The sequence below is a fragment of the Brassica napus genome, chromosome C9 (genome assembly GCF_020379485.1).
Source record: "Brassica napus cultivar Da-Ae chromosome C9, Da-Ae, whole genome shotgun sequence".
NCBI lineage: Eukaryota > Viridiplantae > Streptophyta > Magnoliopsida > Brassicales > Brassicaceae > Brassica > Brassica napus.
In genome coordinates, this window is record NC_063452.1 from 52,770,929 (window position 1) to 52,789,813 (window position 18,885).

The 18,885-nt window shown below is 39.0% G+C and overlaps 1 protein-coding gene and 1 non-coding gene across 2 annotated transcripts; one reads left to right on the plus strand and one right to left on the minus strand.

Annotated features, from left to right (window-relative positions):
• Positions 1 to 10,174: 10,174 nt before the first annotated feature.
• Positions 10,175 to 12,346, minus strand: LOC106364769. The gene has a single exon (XM_013804285.2). The coding sequence runs from the start codon at positions 12,344 to 12,346 to the stop codon at positions 10,175 to 10,177; it is 2,172 nt and encodes a 723-aa protein (XP_013659739.2).
• LOC125593562 lies at positions 11,655 to 11,761 on the plus strand. Its single transcript, XR_007329465.1, has one exon. It is a non-coding gene; the product is annotated as a small nucleolar RNA R71 (small nucleolar RNA).
• Positions 12,347 to 18,885: the final 6,539 nt, after the last annotated feature.

Below are 18,885 nucleotides of genomic sequence, written 5' to 3' on the forward strand. Positions count from 1 at the left end.
TTTAACCTAATTCTATAAGCTTTGCCACCATGTTAGAGGCAAAGTGTGCTTTTCTTGTGTTTTCTTGTTTTACTATTTTCAGCAAAGGTTTTCTAGGATTTTGATAGATTGGAGAGAAGATCCAAAGTTATATTTGTGATTGGAACTCCATTGATATCTATTTACTATTCTAATGAAGTTTTCTTACCTATCTGCTGTTATGAATTGCTTGGCCATGTCTGAGTAGTTCCCGTGTTAGATTTTAGGGTTTAAATAGATTATGAGGGATTATCCCCAACTATAGATTGCTGAGTTGTGATAATAATCATTAGGATTGTCATTAATGCATGTTTCTAGATTAGCTACCTAGAACTTGCCATAGGATTGTTTGATAAAAGCGATAGCTTCATTCTCATCTTGAAACCATTCTAATTGAGCTAAGATTCTTGCTAGAGTAAGGAGAGAGCTGATCTAGTGAGCTTAGTGAGCATCATTCAACCCGCGCATAAAGCTTAACTAGAAGCACTTCAATCGATATCCATACTGGATAATCGATCGACGGAGTGAAAGGTGTATCGATCGATATCCCTATAGGATAATCGATCGACACTTACTATTGAAATGGACTTTTCTCGGGTCCAATATTTCAAATCAAAGTAGTACTTAAGATGTCAATCCATTTCTAAGCATTTTGAATCAAAGAGAATACAAGTTCATACTTAATCTAAGTGCAATCAAGCGATAAGATGTTTTTGGACTAAAATACTACTAAAATGTAAGTAAGAACAAAGCTTTGATTTGTTTTATGAGATGGGAGAATCCATGGGCTAAGGAAATTGACCTTGGGTGATCAAGTTTCAATCTAAAGGTGGTACCTTTCAATCAATCTATCAACCTTAGGCTTAGACACAATCTTAAACAAACTCTATCTCTAGATGGATGTTCATTCACTAAGATAACTCAAGCATCAAATCTCTTTGGTTGAATATTATCAAAGCAATCATTAAAAATAAGTCTATTAGCCATTTTAACACCTTTAACAACAAATCTCTTTGGTAAAGAGTGTTAAAAGCTTAGAAGAGTTAGTTCAGACATTTCATCAACGCTTTTTAGGGATGAAATGTCTAGAGCTTAACCTTAGAGAGGCCAACTCTAAAATAGCATTTAGATCACTCTACTAGCAAGGAATAAGAAGGATCTACAACAAACACCCTAAATCTACACTTAATCACCTTAATCTACCTTAACCCATGAATCCAAAAGTTACTACTCACTACTCTTCATGATAAACCCAAGAATCAAAGAGGATTTGGTGTTAATCATGATTAGTAATCAAGATAGTCAAGCAAATTCAAGAGAATAAGAAGAAAAGAAACTAAAGATTCAAGTTTTCTCTCTAAAGAGTTCTTGTGTTCTTCATAAAAAACTAGATATTTTCCCAAATTTTGTCTGAAAAGTAGTTATAGAAGACTAAAACTCGAGCTGGGTTAACCCAACAAGCCTGGGTTGACCCATAAAAACATAGATATTTTTTTCCGTAGTGACCATAAAAGGTCGCTACCAGAGGTCGCTACGCCTGTAGCGACATGACATGCCCGCTACGTGTGGCCGCTAGGATACTTAGACAATTTTTTTCGCATTCTTGAACTCATAGCGACCTCATGAAGTCGCTATGGCTGGCCGCTGTAGAAGGCGCTTGAAGTCCTGAACGCATAGCGACCTCATGATGCCGCTACGGCAGACCGCTATAGAAGGCGCTTCAACTCTAGCAGTCTCTCTAACCCGCTACACACTCCCGCTACGGTACTTAGGCGCCTCAGCTCTATCTTTTGTAGCGACCATCTTTTGCCGCTACGCCTGGTCGCTAGGAGCCTTCAACGACTCATCTTCATTCTTTTGGCATCAAAACATTCATTCGGGCACAAAGTTCATCATGAAACTCCCTCCAACACCTGATAAGGACTAATACATGGAAATACAACCTAAACATGTGTAAATGCTATTCCAAAAGACCAATGTGCACAAGAAAGGATAATTAAAACAATGTAAATATGGTAGATATCAACTCCCCCAAACTTGTTCTTTACTTGTCCTCAAGTGACATAGCAAGAACTCATAAGGAAAACAGGTTTGAAGGTGGGAACTCATAGCCAAAAGTAACACTTCCTAGCATTCAACTTAACATCCTAAAGAAACATAGCAAATAGCATGAGCATCTTCTTTATTATACTCTAGCTTCTCTAGGCCTATTCATACTCTTTTGCCTCTGCTCAAGTTGCAATACTCATTACCAACAAGTTCCTTCAACCAGCTCTCACATTGATTCACACACATACGCACACAAGGTGAATTCTCACAAATGGACACATGATCTCAATCATTTGGCTAGGTAAGCATGGTTTAATATGAATGAAGAGAGGGGTTCAAAATGTTTTCATTTAAAGGTGGGTATCACTCGAAACAAGGAGCTTGATCATTATGCAAAATTTATCTAAGATTAGAAGCAACTCATGCATACATAGATTCATTCTCGCCATTCTACCCCTTTTATAAGTGACAACAAGTTCCACTCTTTTATCATCATCCCAGAAGCAAAATGAACCCTCCTTTTCTTTTCTTTCAACATTTTTTTTTTTTTTATATATATATATTTTTTTTAGAAGAAAGTTTCCTTTACTATTGAACCCCTTTTTTTTTTTTTTTTTTTATATCTCTCTCATCTTTCTCACTCCCCAATACCAAGATATTGACATTTGGAAAACATAAGCCCCTCTTCACCATCCCCAAATTTTAGCTCATATTGAGAATAAATCTATGTCGCCTCCAATACTCTCAAGATTTTGTACATGACAAGCTATCAAAAGAGGCTTCACTCATGCAATTCAATTTTTGGTCTCAAAGAAATGGCTAGGGTTGTAGGGTATGGAGTGCCATTTGGGTTAACAAAGATTGATATGTAAAGGAATAAGATAACCCAAATGTGTATGAGATCCATGATCAAGTATGCGAATGCCCATATGTAAGAGAAATTAAATTCATTTAAGCCACGTTCAGATTGGAGCTGATCTTAAGAACAATGCCAATATCAAGCAAGCAAATAAGTTTTAAGAAGAGTTTTCAAGGCTCGAAGCGTGCAAGGCTTTCAAAAGATGCTTAAGCTACTAGATATGTTTAACTAGGGTGACATTTTGAGTTATAGACAAGGGTTCTTTGCAAGGCATTTCAAATCATTGTTCCCAATGCAAGTGAATGCAACTACACGTTTTTTTTTTTTTTTTTTTATGCATATATGTATGTACAATGCAATGCATGAGACTCCAATCATCAAAGAAAACATGATCAGTATTTGGTACAATGCATGAGACTCAAATCATCAAAGAAAACATGATCAGTACTTGGTACCCCCCCAAAACTTAGTTCACACAGTCTCTGTGTTAGGAAGTTGAAGGAGAGACCGAAAATGGAAATAATATGCAAAGAAAAAGGTGCGGAGTACTTCTCTATTCATCTGAGGCAGCAGCCTCCTCATTCATCCTCATCGCCTTCCCAGACGTCCTCATTGCCTTCGTCAACGTCTTCATCTCCCTCTTCTTCCATTCTCGTAGTACCCATCTCCTCATAATCTTCGTCGTCAGAGGTGTCAAGAGATGGGGATTCATTTCCTGATAGGGATTGTGGAGGGGAAGGGTTTTGTAAGCGACGGCGCTGATGCTCCAAGATACACGGTCCCAAGGCTAAAGTGGGGTTGTCGGTTTCATGATAGGAGCGTCGACGAGGTTGAGGGACAGAGGTTTCGGCTATTACGAAGTCCTTGGAGTTACAACCTGCTACTCCTCCTTTGACCAAGATATCAGCAACTTTCTTCATAAATTCTGCTGAGGCTTCAGCCTGCTTCTTCACTGTCTTTTTAAGCTCTTTATACTTGGTCTTGAGCTTGTATATCGTCCTATCTTGGTATTTGTTCCAGCGCTGAAGTTTCCCAATATACTCATGGGCGTCTCGCAAGGGACCTTTCTGCAGAGCACTTGTATGCGGCTGGAAGTAGTAACGAGCAGGTCCAAATATCGTTTCCTCATTAGCTTCGGGTGGGGCAGATGTAGAAGCTGATGTTGAGGCAAAATCAGATGCAGCGGCAGAAGATCTCTTTGTTGCCCTCTTCCTTCTGTTAATCACTGAATCAAGTGGGCCATGCGGACTGAGGAGGAGGTCTAGTGGAACCCGGAAAAGGAGACTGTTCTTGGTTCTAGTCATAGCAATTTGCGGGCTCGGTAGGACTAGTTCCGCAGGGCCAGTGGTGTGGGTGAAGGAGTAGACATGCTTTCCTTCATACATCCCTGAAAGGTACAGAGTCCTTTTCATGTAAGGTCCATCCATGAAGTGTGGTCCTAAAGCATCATTTCCAAGAGTTACTCCTTTGGCAATCAGTAGAGGTGTGATTAATCCACCAAAGAAGAACTGTGGAGTCTTATCAACATTGGTCCAAGCCCACCCTTGAAAGTACAAAAGTCTTCTTACAAAGAGTCCAACCATCCCAAATTGTTGAAAAGGATTCTCTGCATGTTTAGTGATTTCCCTAAGCCCAACTTCTTTGAGGGGAATGATTCCACGTCCAATGAGTGTTAACTCTTCCTCTAAAACATTGCCTGATTCCCTGCGGGCGTAGAGAGTATTACCCAGAATGCGATGCACATATCGGATCACAGGATTCCTGATGGCTGTGTTCTTGTTATAAGCCGGATGGTGGACCTCTTTCCCAGCGATAAGAGGCCATACATGCTCAGGGATTTTCCAACTGGACTTAGGTAGGTGAATGTTGTCCTCGAACTTCATTGCATCAGCTATCTCACGAAAGGTCATCCTATAAGCCTTGCCCTTTATTCTGAATCTGATGAATCCCCATCCATCCGTCTCAACGTAGTCTCCGCAATGAAATTCTGCTTCTAGAGAGGCAAAGAAGTGAGAAGATGCTTCTTGATAGACAGGTTGAGCTTCCATTGTCAAGAGCGATTGTAATCCCATGCTGTTCAATATTGCATAGGGGAGTTGGCACCCAAACAGAGTTGGTGAGGTGATTGAGCAGCTGAGAGGTTGTTGGAATCACTGATCTATCTCGCTCTATTACCGTCTCATTTGTCTTCTTCTTGCTTCTTGACCTCCTTATCCTCTTCAAAGGAATCTCTTCCTCACTCTCTGATTCTCTAATTTCTTTGGATGCCATTGCTTTTGGAGGCCATGGTTTAGTAATTTCTGAATCACGACCCTCAAGCTTTTTGGTTGGTGCTTTGCCTTTGGTCTTTGATCTGCTATCTGACTTAGTCATAGTACCTGAAAATTAGATACTTGAAAAGGCATGAGAATTTGAATTTACCAAGATATGAAAGTTCAATTCACAAAGAAGTGCATCCCATTGAGAAAAAGAGGGCAAAAAGATTAGTATTAGATGTAACCTTCAACTAAACTCAAACTTCTATCGAGAAGTGTTTTGGCCAAATTTGTGGAGCAATTTAGTTCCAGATGAAGTAATCACTTAATATCAGCCTAATATTATCTATTTGCAACTAACCATCTCATAATCAACTTATGTCCAAATGTTTTTCGAAATTCCCAAAATCACCAAGAACCCTAGATTTTAAAATCTCAATTAAAGATAATCTAGCAAGTTTTTTTTATCAACCCAACTCGTTAACAAGCCTATATATGATTAAGATACAAGTTTCCATCCAGAAATCGATAATGCATCATCGTTTAAAAACTTGAAATTTTTTTACCCAAGATGATTCAAGGCGAAATTTTCATACCTTAGCTTGTTTGTATGCAAATTGAATAGAGAAATCGAAACTATGGATGATTTTGTGGAGATAGGGAGTTGAACCACAAAATTTGGTTGAGAATTGAGGATTTGGTGGGATTGTGGGATGATGAGAGGGGTTTGAGAGAGAGAGATGATGTTTGTGAGAGGGATGAAGTCGCGAGAGAGAGAGATGAGGTTGTCTCAGGTTTTGTGTGGATTGGTTCGAGATAAATTGGGTTGGTTTACTCAAATCGAACCGAGATTTCTAGTTAGAAAAACGTACCTGGGCTCTGTAGCGGTCTTGAAAAGTCGCTAGGATAAACCACTACTAACGTAGCGACCCCGTGTGACCGCTATGGGAGACCGTTGCGGGTTGCGTTCGAATTGTAGCGACCTCTATAGGTCGCTATAATGAAGCCGCTACGACACTTAGAGCTTGTGAATGATTTGAAAACGTAGCGACTCTATGTGACCGCTATGGGAGACCGTTGCGGGTCGCGTCCGAATCGTAGCAACCTATATAGGTCGCTATAACGAAGCCGCTACGACACTTGCATTAATTTCCGTCTTTGAAATCCTTGGCGCATAGCGACCACATGATGCCGCTACGACAGACCGCGTAGCTACGAAGAGAAACTGCTATGAAAGGTCGCTATGAGCAAAGAATGTCCCATGATTCCAATCTCAACTTCTCTCCATCTTGGTTGGTGAAACTGGTGTCTCTGGCCAATTTTTGCGGACGGGGTGTGGAAATCATGCAATCATGCCGGGAAATCCCGTAACTCGAACCTGCAATCAGAAATAAAGCGAAGAAACATAGCAAAAACAAGTCAAATAAACATAAAAACAATATGTACAAGGATAGACATGAGACTTCCTCCCAAGTGAGCTTGTTTTAAGTCTCTAGCTTGACTTCCTTTCTTTATGGCTAGGCATGAATGGGGTCGGAGAGTGGAACCGAGATTCGTTCCTCCTCTGTTGTGTCTCCCATGTAGAGCTTAACTCTTTGTCCATTGACTGTGAAGTCTCCACCATTCTTGTCCCATAACACAATTGCTCCATATGGTTTAACTTCCTTGATCTTGAATGGGCCGGACCATCTTGACTTGAGCTTCCCGGGAAACAACTTCAGTCTAGAGTTGTAGAGGAGTACTTGATCTCCAGCATTGAATTCTCTTTTCAAGATCTTCTTGTCATGAAAAGCTTTGGTTTTCTCCTTGTAAATCCTCGAGTTTTCAAAAGCATCCAGTCTAATCTCATCTAGCTCATTGAGTTGGAGAAGTCTCTTCTCCTTGGCACTCTTGATGTCAAAGTTCAGCAACTTAACAGCCCACAATGCCTTATACTCAAGCTCAACTGGTAGATGACAAGTCTTTCCATACACAAGGTTGAAGGGTGTGGTTCCCAAAGGAGTCTTATAAACCGTCCTGTAAGCCCAAAGTGCATCATCTAGCTTGACAGACCAATCTTTCCTTGTAGTTCCCACAGTTTTCTCCAAAATAGACTTGATTTCTCTGTTGGAGATCTCGACTTGACCACTTGTCTGAGGATGGTAGGGAGTTGCAACCTTATGCTTTACACCATTCTTCTTGAGAAGATTCTCAAACAGCTTGTTGATGAAATGAGACCCTCCATCACTGATCGCAACTCTCGGAACTCCAAACCTTGGAAAGATGGTGCTTTTGAACATCTTGATGACCACTCTAGAATCATTTGTGGGACTTGCTACAGCTTCCACCCATTTGGAGACATAGTCAACGGCTACAAGGATGTACTTGTTGCCAAAAGATGATGGGAATGGTCCCATGAAGTCGATGCCCCACACATCAAACACCTCCACTTCTAGAATTGGGTTTTGAGGCATCTCTTTCCTCTTGGTGATGTTTCCTCTCCTCTGGCATGAATCGCACTTCGATACAAAGTCTTGAGTGTCCTTGAACATATGAGGCCACCAAAACCCAACTTGTAGCACTTTCGCAACAGTTTTGAAAGTGGCGAAATGACCTCCATAGGATGACCCATGACAGTGCTTAAGGATCCCATCGATTTCTTCTCCAGCTACTACTCTTCTATATAGTTGATCCCTACAAAGTATGTAGAGGTAAGGCTCATCCCAATAGTATCTCTTCACATCTTTGTAGAACTTCTTCTTGGCATATCCCTCAAGACCCAATGGCTCTCTTCCACAGGCTAAGTAGTTCACCAAATCGGCATACCAAGGACCTTTCTCTTCAGTTGCCTTCACCTCTTCAAGCTTCTTTCCGGATTCACAAACTGCTACCACTGCTCTAATTGCCATGATCTGTTCTTCTGGAAGCCCTTCATCAATGGGGATCACACACTCAATTTTTAGTCTAGACAAGTGGTCAGCTACACCATTTTCAACCCCTGGCATGTCTTTTATCTCAAGATCAAACTCTTGTAGCAGCAGGATCCACCTTAACAGTCTTGGTTTAGCATCCTTCTTGGCCAAAAGGTGTCTCAACGCAGCGTGGTCAGTGTATACGATGACCTTTGACCCAACCAAGTAGCTTCTAAACTTCTCAAAGGCATAGACAATGGCTAGCAACTCTTTCTCAGTTGTAGCATACTTCATTTGGGCTTCATCAAGAGTTCTACTCGCATAGTAGATCACATGAGTTTTCTTGTCTTTCTTCTGACCAAGGACAGCTCCCACAGCATAATCACTAGCATCACACATGATCTCAAAGGGGAGATCCCAATCCGGTGGTTGCACAACGGGGGCACTAATCAGTTTACCCTTCAACTTCTTGAATGCTTCTAGACACTCCCGATCAAAGTTGAATGCAACTTCTTTGCATAAAAGCTTAGTCATTGGCCTTGCTATCATTGAGAAGTCTTGGATGAATCTTCTATAGAATCCAGCATGACCAAGGAAGCTTCTAATGTCTTTAACCGTCTTTGGTGGGGCTAATGCAACCATTACTTCGATCTTGGCCTTGTCTACCTCAATCCCCCTCTCTGAAATCTTGTGTCCTAGCACAATCCCTTCTTTAACCATGAAGTGACACTTCTCCCAGTTCAGCACAAGGTTGGTGTCCTCACATCTCTTTAGGACCCTGCACAGATTCGACAAACAAGCAGAAAACGAAGATCCGTAGACAGAGAAGTCATCCATGAACACCTCCACGACATCCTCTATGAGATCAGAGAAAATAGACATCATGCACTTTTGGAAGGTGGCTGGAGCATTACATAGCCCAAATGGCATCCTTCGATAAGCAAAGGTACCATAAGGGCATGTGAAAGTCGTTTTCTCTTGATCATTTGGATGTATGGGGATTTGGAAGAATCCCGAATACCCATCAAGAAACAATAATATGGATGATTTGCAAGTCTCTCTAGCATTTGATCGATGAATGGCAGTGGAAAATGATCCTTTCTAGATGCTGAGTTGAGTTTTCTGTAATCTATGCACATCCTATGTCCCGTTATTGTCCTTGTTGGAATTAGTTCATTCACATCATTTTTAACCACAGTTATTCCACCCTTTTTTGGGACAACATGAACAGGAGACACCCATTTACTATCTGAAATAGGATAGATTACACCTGCGTCTAGGAGTTTTAAAATCTCTTTCTTAACAACATCTTTCAAGTTGGGGTTCAACCTTCTTTGATGTTCAATAGAAGTCATAGATTCATCCTCTAGATGTATCCTATGCATGCACAAAGAAGGTGATATTCCTTTAATGTCATCTAGCGAGTAGCCTATTGCCTTTCTATACTTTTTAAGTTCATTCAAAAGTTTAGACAATTCGTCTTCACTCAGTTCACTACTCACAATGACAGGATATGTTTCATTAGGTCCAAAAAATGCATACCTTAGACCAAGGGGGAGAGGTTTAATCTCCACTTTTGGGGCCTTCAGCTCGGTCCAATCATCTTCTTGGAGGTCCTCTTGTTGATCAACAGAGGCAGCATGATGAATTTCTTGTGGAAGCTCTATGAAGTTGTCTTCTCCACTTTTCTCCCTGTGGCAGTCTAGCATCTTCACATACCTTGCACTCTCCTCATCTTCGATCAATTGAGTTTCTCTATCAACTGTTAGGGCATGTTGAAGAGGGTCTTCAATAGCTAATTCCTCCAAATACTCTTCAGTTAGAGCTTCCATCTCTTCAATGTAGAATGCTTGGTTTTGGGTAGTGGGCTTTTTCATCACCTCCTTGATATCAAAATGCATGATGTCCCCTTTTCCAAGATGAAGATCAATCTTCCCTTCCTTAACGTTCACAACAGCTCCTGCGGTAGCCAAGAAAGGTCTCCCCAATATCAAAGGATCTGTTGGTTCTTCATCCATTTCCAAGACAACAAAGTCTGTAGGAATCTCACAATTCCCAACCATAACAGGGAGATCTTCTAGGATACCAATGGAAATATTCACTTAGCGGTCGGCTAGCACAAGAGAGAGTCTACACTTCTTGTATTGTGTAAACCCAATCCTTTTAGCAATGGAGAGAGGCATAAGACTCACACTTGCTCCCAAATCACATAGACACTTCTGAAAAGTCAATTTCCCAATGGCACAAGGTAGTGTGAAACTTCCTGGATCTTCAAGCTTCTTGGGGATGGTTAACCGTTGTATAATGGCACTGAATTCATGGGTGAGAACTACCATCCCTTCCATCTCTTTCTTCTTCTTGGTGGCAGCATCCTTGAGGAACTTGCTGTATTGAGGCACTAGCATGAAGGCGTCAATAATGGGCATGGTAATCTGAACTTCACTCATTTGGTTTTCAAACAAGGCCTTGTATTGCTCCAAAAGTTGCCTCTTGAATCTACCAGGAAAAGGAAGTTTTGCTTCATATGGCGGAGGAATGAACGGAGCTTCTTTTGTTGAAGTTCCGATTTCATTTTTGTTCTCAACTTTCTTTTCTTCTCCAATCTTTCCTTTCCCTTTAGCTTCAACTATCTTCTCTAAGATATCTTCATTGGTTTTCTCATCAACAATAACCACATCATCATCCACATTGATGACCACCTCCCCGTCTTGGTTCTCATTATCCCTAATGAGAGTTCTAGGAGGCAATTGTTTACCACTCCTTAGGATTATGGATTTCATTGTCTCCTTGGGGTTCTGCTCGGAAGTTCCGGGAAGTGATCCCATAGGACGTTTGGAGTTACTACTCATAGAGGCAAACTGGTTCTCCAAAGCTTTGAAGTTGGAAGCAAGATTTGAGAATTTGTTGTTGAGATCATTGTAGCCTCCATCAACTTTGTTATGAAGGTTTTTTAGCTCATACCCAATGTGCTTCTCACTTCTAGTTTGAGATTCCAATATTTGTTTCAACATTTGTTCAGTGCTACTTTCTTGTGGGGCAGATGTAGAGGATCCGGCTTGTCCTTGTGTAGACTGATTTCCTTTAGGGGCGAAACCTTGAGAGTAGTTTTGTCTAGCTTGGTAACCACCTTGTTGGTTGTTGTTGTAGAAGGGCTTTTGTTGATAGTTGTTGTACTGAAAGTTAGGTTCCTTTTTGTACCATGTTCCATTAGCATTTACAAAGCACAACTCTTCTTGACCTTCTAGACCATCAACTTCAGTAAGAATAGCTACCTCTTCTTGTTTCTGGTCACCAACATAGTTCACTTTCTCTTGTTTGGCTCTGTCCATAAGAAGTAGATCCATCTTGTCTTGTAAAGCCTTCAACTCTCTCTTTGTGTTGGAGTCATCACCCCCACTGCCTCTGTTGCTCCTATCATGCTCATCATTGTAGACTGAATCACTCTGAACCATGTTCTGTACAAGTTCCTCGGCCTCTGTTTCATTTCGTCCTAGGAAGAATCCATTGCTGGCGGTATCAAGCCGGCTTCTATACTTTGGTAGGACACCTCTGTAGAAAGTACTAAGCAGGCTCTCTTTGGTGAAGCCATGGTGTGGACATCTGTTTAAGTAGCTTCTGAACCTCTCATATGCTTCCCCAAAGCTTTCAAGATTCTTTTGTTGAAATCCAGATATTTCATTCCTTAGCTTGGCAGTCCTTGAAGTAGAGAAGAACTTGGTGAGGAAAGCTTTCTTACATTCATCCCAAGTGGTGATAGAGTCACTTGAAATGTTCTTCTCCCATGTGTGGGCTTTGTCTCCCAAGAAAAATGGAAACAGTCTCAGCTTGAAAGCATCTTCCGAAACACCATTGGTTTTGGACAAACCACAGTATTTGTCAAATCTGTCCAAATGATCAAGTGGATCTTCCAAAGCAAGACCATGAAATTTGTTGTTCTCTATCATGTTGATCAAACCAGATTTGATCTCAAAGTTGTTGTTCTCTACAGCTGGTGCTCTAATGCCCATCCTGTTCCCATGGATATTAGGCTGATCATAGGTGCCAATGGCTCTAGTTTGTCTCTGTGGGTGTTGTGGCCGAAGGTTTGCAGCTCCTTGGCCAATGGCCTCTCCTTCTTGAGGCTGATTATGATGTTGTTCCATCACAAATCCCAATCTGTCTAGGTGAGCCTGTTGCTCTTCTTCTCTTCTTCTCCTTGCGATCTGCCTCTCAAGTGCTTTAATGTCTTCAACTGGTGGAACTAGGTTTGTTAGGCATCTGCTCCTCAAGTTCATGCACCTGAGATGTAAAATGGCTAGGATAGAGTATCAGTAACTAGATATAATAAAAGTAAGACTTAGTCTCAAGTAATGACCAAATCTCAATGTCAAAATAACTTAGAATTGGCAACGGCGCCAAATTTGAAATGGACTTTTCTCGGGTCCAATATTTCAAATCAAAGCAGTACTTAAGATGTCAATCCATTTCTAAGCATTTTGAATCAAAGAGAATACAAGTTCATACTTAATCTAAGTGCAATCAAGCGATAAGATGTTTTTGGACTAAAATACTACTAAAATGTAAGTAAGAACAAAGCTTTGATTTGTTTTATGAGATGGGAGAATCCATGGGCTAAGGAAATTGACCTTGGGTGATCAAGTTTCAATCTAAAGGTGGTACCTTTCAATCAATCTATCAACCTTAGGCTTAGACACAATCTTAAACAAACTCTATCTCTAGATGGATGTTCATTCACTAAGATAACTCAAGCATCAAATCTCTTTGGTTGAATATTATCAAAGCAATCATTAAAAATAAGTCTATTAGCCATTTTAACACCTTTAACAACAAATCTCTTTGGTAAAGAGTGTTAAAAGCTTAGAAGAGTTAGTTCAGACATTTCATCAACGCTTTTCAGGGATGAAATGTCTAGAGCTCAACCTTAGAGAGGCCAACTCTAAAATAGCATTTAGATCACTCTACTAGCAAGGAATAAGAAGGATCTACAACAAACACCCTAAATCTACACTTAATCACCTTAATCTACCTTAACCCATGAATCCAAAAGTTACTACTCACTACTCTTCATGATAAACCCAAGAATCAAAGAGGATTTGGTGTTAATCATGATTAGTAATCAAGATAGTCAAGCAAATTCAAGAGAATAAGAAGAAAAGAAACTAAAGATTCAAGTTTTCTCTCTAAAGAGTTCTTGTGTTCTTCATAAAAAAACTAGATATTTTCCCAAATTTTGTCTGAAAAGTAGTTATAGAATACTAAAACTCGAGCTGGGTTAACCCAACAAGCCTGGGTTGACCCATAAAAACATAAATATTTTTCTCCGTAGTGACCATAAAAGGTCGCTACCAGAGGTCGCTACGCCTGTAGCGACATGACATGCCCGCTACGTGTGGCCGCTAGGATACTTAGACGATTTTTTTCGCATTCTTGAACTCATAGCGACCTCATGAAGTCGCAATGGCTGGCCGCTGTAGAAGGCGCTTGAAGTCCTGAACGCATAGCGACCTCATGATGCCGCTACGGCAGACCGCTATAGAAGGCGCTTCAACTCTAGCGGTCTCTCTAACCCGCTACACACTCCCGCTACGGTACTTAGGCGCCTCAGCTCTATCTTCTGTAGCGACCATCTTTTGTCGCTACGCCTGGCCGCTAGGAGCCTTCAACGACTCATCTTCATTCTTTTGGCATCAAAACACTCATTCGGCACAAAGTTCATCATGAAACTCCCTCCAACACCTGATAAGGACTAATACATGGAAATACAACCTAAACATGTGTAAATGCTATTCCAAAAGACCAATGTGCACAAGAAAGGATAATTAAAACAATGTAAATATGGTAGATATCAACTATTGATCAAACTCTCTTGTTTGGGTCATTAGATCTAGTTAATAGACAAGTCCAGAAACGCGAGAGCTGACTGACTTGTTGTTTAGTAGCTGAGCTCTACATTATCATGCATGCAACTCATTAGGCATCTGTAGGATTATAATTTCAAGTTTCCTGAATAAAAACCCTAAGTCTAGCTATTTCCTTTTAAGCACCAAAACCTCAACCAATCAATCGAGTAATTACTTGATCAACAAAACTTCAATTTTACATTTTAATCATTAAACCATCCTACTTAACAAATCCCATTAGATTTATTAGGTTCCCTAGCTCCTTGTGGATTCGATCCCTAAGTACTACAATTGAACCTCTTATTTGAGAGAGTAAATTCACTCTTTAGGGTAATTTGAGTGATATCACAAATGCAACAAGGTTCTTCATCACCTTTCCATCTTCTTCAAACTCTAAATCATCAGACGACTGCAATGGAACACCTTTTTCCTTCCTTGAGTTTAGACATTCACGCCGTGTGTGTCCAACACCTCTGCACTCAGTACACTTAAGTTCTCTCCGTTGTGCTACAGGACAGTCATCTTTTATATGATCAACACCTTCACACTCATAGCATCTAAGACATTCTCTTGTTCTGCTATTGCCACGATCACCTCCCTGGCGACCATACTGATTCCTCCCACCAGAGGAATTCATCATCTTACCGTGATTCCTAACCAACATCCCCATGGCATCTTCAACATTCGGAGATCTATCTCCATCTTTGTCAGCAGCAAGAGCTATACTCCTTGATGCACCACCTGACGTAGAGACTGAACTACTGTATGTCTCCATCTCTTCTGCCTTCAGCATACCCACAAGCTTGTCAAACTTGAGCTCATCCGTGTTTGTGGTCATATTAAAACCGCTTTGTGAGCTCCAAACTTCGTTGGAAGACAGCGTAGTAACTTCTTTACCAGCTTCTTCTCCTTGTACTTCTTCCCAAGTACAAATGCTTCATGCGCCATACCACTAAGTTTGGCACTAAAACTCGCCACATAATCATTATCAAACCACCTGAGATTCTCAAACTGTGACCTAAGATGATCTAGACGTGTCCTCTTGACACTCTCATATCTTTCAAACGAATTCAGCAGGATCTCCCACACCTCTTTAGCCGATGTACTCCCCTGAATCAGCTGGAACTGTTCTGCTTCAACCGCTCCAAAAATCACCGACAACGCCTTTGCATTAAACTTAGATGCATTGCGTTCTGTCTCTGACCAATCCTCTTTTGGCTTAGGCTTCTTTCCATCTCATGTGACTATGGTAGGCTCCTCCCAACCAATCTCCACAGCTGTCCACGCATCTTCATTGATTCCTCGAATCATCTGCTTCATGTGAGCCTTCCAATGACCATACTGGTCTGCATTCAACATGATCGCCTTCTGCACCAAAACAATCGTGTCCATCTTCACCTTCAGGATTACACCGATAACTTAGGTGCCTCACTCTGATACCACTTGTTAGTGCAAGATGACACCACAATATAGTAATGCAGAAGATAAATCAAGGAGACAAAACAACTACAAGCAACACTTAAGCTTTATTAGAAATCGCCTTGTACACTCGATTACAAGACCTGCTTAATCAGCTTTACACAGTCTGTTACACCCTAACAACTGCTACTGAAAGATTCCTAAGCTACCCGCTTGTGTCTCTCTTCCGTCAAGTACTTCAGCCACTGCTTCAACACGACCCATAACACTTCCAAGAGCTTATTTCTCTCTATAAGATCAGCCTCTGTGTCTATGTCTCTTTACAGATGACCCATAGCTATCTTATATTATTCTCCACGTTCCTGAAACCCTAGTTTCCAAGGCAACATGGATATGAACATCTTCCGTAACATTAAATGCAACTTTCCTTTTCTTGGAATACACTTATTCCTCTTCCTTTAAATCATAAACTTGCTCCTCAAGTTTATTCTTCTTTCCATATCTTCAACATACTCTCTTGCTCTCCAAGTTTACACGACTTCAGCTCAGCACCTTGACTCTACATGGTCTTCACCACTCACCACTCATCACGACGTCTACTTCAACAACTACGTCAGCGACTACTTCAATGCGGACATCTTACATCTTCGCAAATAATTATATATTATGTCTCTTTGACCCCATATGAGGAAATGTATTAGAGTATATTATATCACTTATGTAGTCATTATAATTTGTTCAATAATATTCATTTTTGTTCCTACGTCACTAGAGATTCAAATTAACAAAACAAATCCACTTTTAATATTTCAAAAGACAATTATGAGTTAAAAGCGATGTTACTATCTATTACCCATATATATCTATAAACATTATACCCAATTGTTATTAAACATTTTAGAAGCATTGAAAAGTACAGAATGCTACAACATACTTTTATTTAAATGCATTATATTATCCACTAATTTATTTAAATATAACTTAATTCATCCACTAATTCTAAAATCAATTGATATGGAATAAAGCAAAAATAATATATCTTTAGAAAATATTTTTTCTTTAAGATGCCAAGAAAATAGTTTTACATTTATAGAATTACATTAAATACATACTAGCAGCCAAATTATATATTTAGATTGTTACATCAAAAAACAAAATATAATGTTGAAAAACCGGAGCGTAAATTAGCAGCCAATATATATTATTTAAATTTTTACATCAAAAAGATAAAATACAATGTTGAAAACCTGACGCGTAAATTAGCAGCCATTTGAATGTTTTTGAATTTGCAAGTTTTCAGATCTGAGATAGACTTTGAAAGATTTCTCCGAAGACTCTGGATGACTTTCCAAGATACTTCTAGGCAAGTCTTCTAATGCATTTTATGCTAGAAGACTTCCCACGAAGTCTTCAGGAAGTCTTCTGCCCAAAGTGGTACAAATTTTGGATACTTATTTTTGTGTGTTTTATATATTAGATTATAAAAAGTTATAGATTCAACCTAATGTGACTGTTTTGTTTATTATTAAGCATCAATTTCTCTGTTTTGAAGCCATTTGAATGCTTTTGAATATGCAAAATTTTCAGATCTGAGTCAGATTTTGGTAGACTTCTCAAAAGACTCTTGGAACACTCTCGGAAGATTTCTTGGGACGTCTTTTAACGCATTTTATGCTAGAAGACGTCCCACGAAGTCTTCAGGAAGTCTTCCAAAGTTTTTTGCCAAAGTGGTACAAATTTTGGATATGTATTTTGTGTGTTTTATATATTAGATTCTAAAAAGTTATAAATTCAACCTAATGTGATTGTTTTATTTATTAGCATAAAAAAAATTATTTTTGAAGCTTTCTTTGTTTTAAAGTCATTTAAATGCATTTGAATATTAAGATTCTTTCAGATCTGAGTGAGACTTTGGAAGACTTCTTGGGAAGTCTTCTAATTTATTTTATGCTAGAAGACTTCCTACGAAGTCTTCGGGAAGTCTTCTAATCTATTTTATGCTAGAAGACTTCCTACGAAGTCTTCGGGAAGTCTTCTCAAGTCTCTTGTCCAAAGTGGTACAAAGGAATGGTGTCAAGTGGAGTCCAAGCTTATCTATGTTGAGGAATGATATCTAGCTCCATGTGTAATAGTTTTATTTATGGTCTGTTTTATGATTTGTATGTGTACTATTTTAGTTGTGAATTTTTTAGTAAACTTGAAGAGATGTTAATCAAAAGAATTTTGTAAATATGTTCATGTTTTGCCAAAAGTACTTGACATTATTGAAGTATTGATACAACATACCAAAAATTTCATTTAACACCATTCTATCCAATCATAACAAAACACAAAACACAAAAACTTAGTTAAATTTACTAAAACTAAGAGAGAAGACTTCACAAGAAAACTTAGTCAAATTTACAAAAAGATCAAACTTGAATTTTAAGTGAAAGTTGAAATTTTAAATCTCATGTAAGTTAAAAATGATATCTTATGATTTTAAAAGATACATTAAACCACATGACTTGATATTCTTGAAGTTAGTTAACACTTCTGAAAGTTAAAAACATAACTTGAAGTTACTTAACACTCTTGAAAATTTAACGTAGAAGACTTTTCCAGAACATTTCTCCAGGAAAATCAAAAAACTAAGAGAGAAGACTTCACAAGAAAACTTAATCAAATTCACAAAAGATCAAACTTAAATTTTAAGTGAAAATTGAAAATTTAATTCTCATGTAAGTAAAAAATTATATCTTATGATTTAAAAGGATACATTAAACCACATGACTTGATATTCTTGATGTTACTTAACACTTTTGAAAGTTAAAAACATACCTTGAAGATACTTAACACTTTTGAAAATCTAACGTATAAGACTTCTCCAGAATTAGCTAGAAATATTCTGGAGAAGTCTTCTCGGATTAGCTAGAAACATTAGTAAACATAAATATTTGAGATCTCATAATTATCACCAAATAAGTTATGAATTTTCCAGGAGCCCCAATATTGACTAATACACATGAATTAATAAGAAAATATTAAACATCATTTTAATTGTAGAGAAAATGAAAGTTTATCAATTATTGACGTAGAAGACTGCCTAAGAAGTGCTCTTAGAGAAGATTCTTCTCCAAGAAGACTTCTTAAGAAGTCTTCTATTTAGATCATTTTTGCAATTGTAAATTTACGAAAGAAGATTTCTTAAGAAGTCTACTCTGCATAAGACATCTTGAGAGGTTTTCCTTTGTAAATATTGGCTTACTTTTGAATTTGAAAATTCTCAAAAATGCTGAGAAGTCTTCTAGGATAAACAGCTTAGTTTTGCAATTGACCGAAGTTTGTCAGAGATTTGACTTTTTATAGAAGACTTCTCGGGAAGTTTTCTCGGAAAAGACTTCTATAGAAGTCTTCTGAAAGTCCTCTCAATGTTGCAAAAAGTCAAATATAGTCAATTGCAAAAGTATCCCATGTAGACTTATTGCAACTGACTATATTTGACTTGTAGAAGT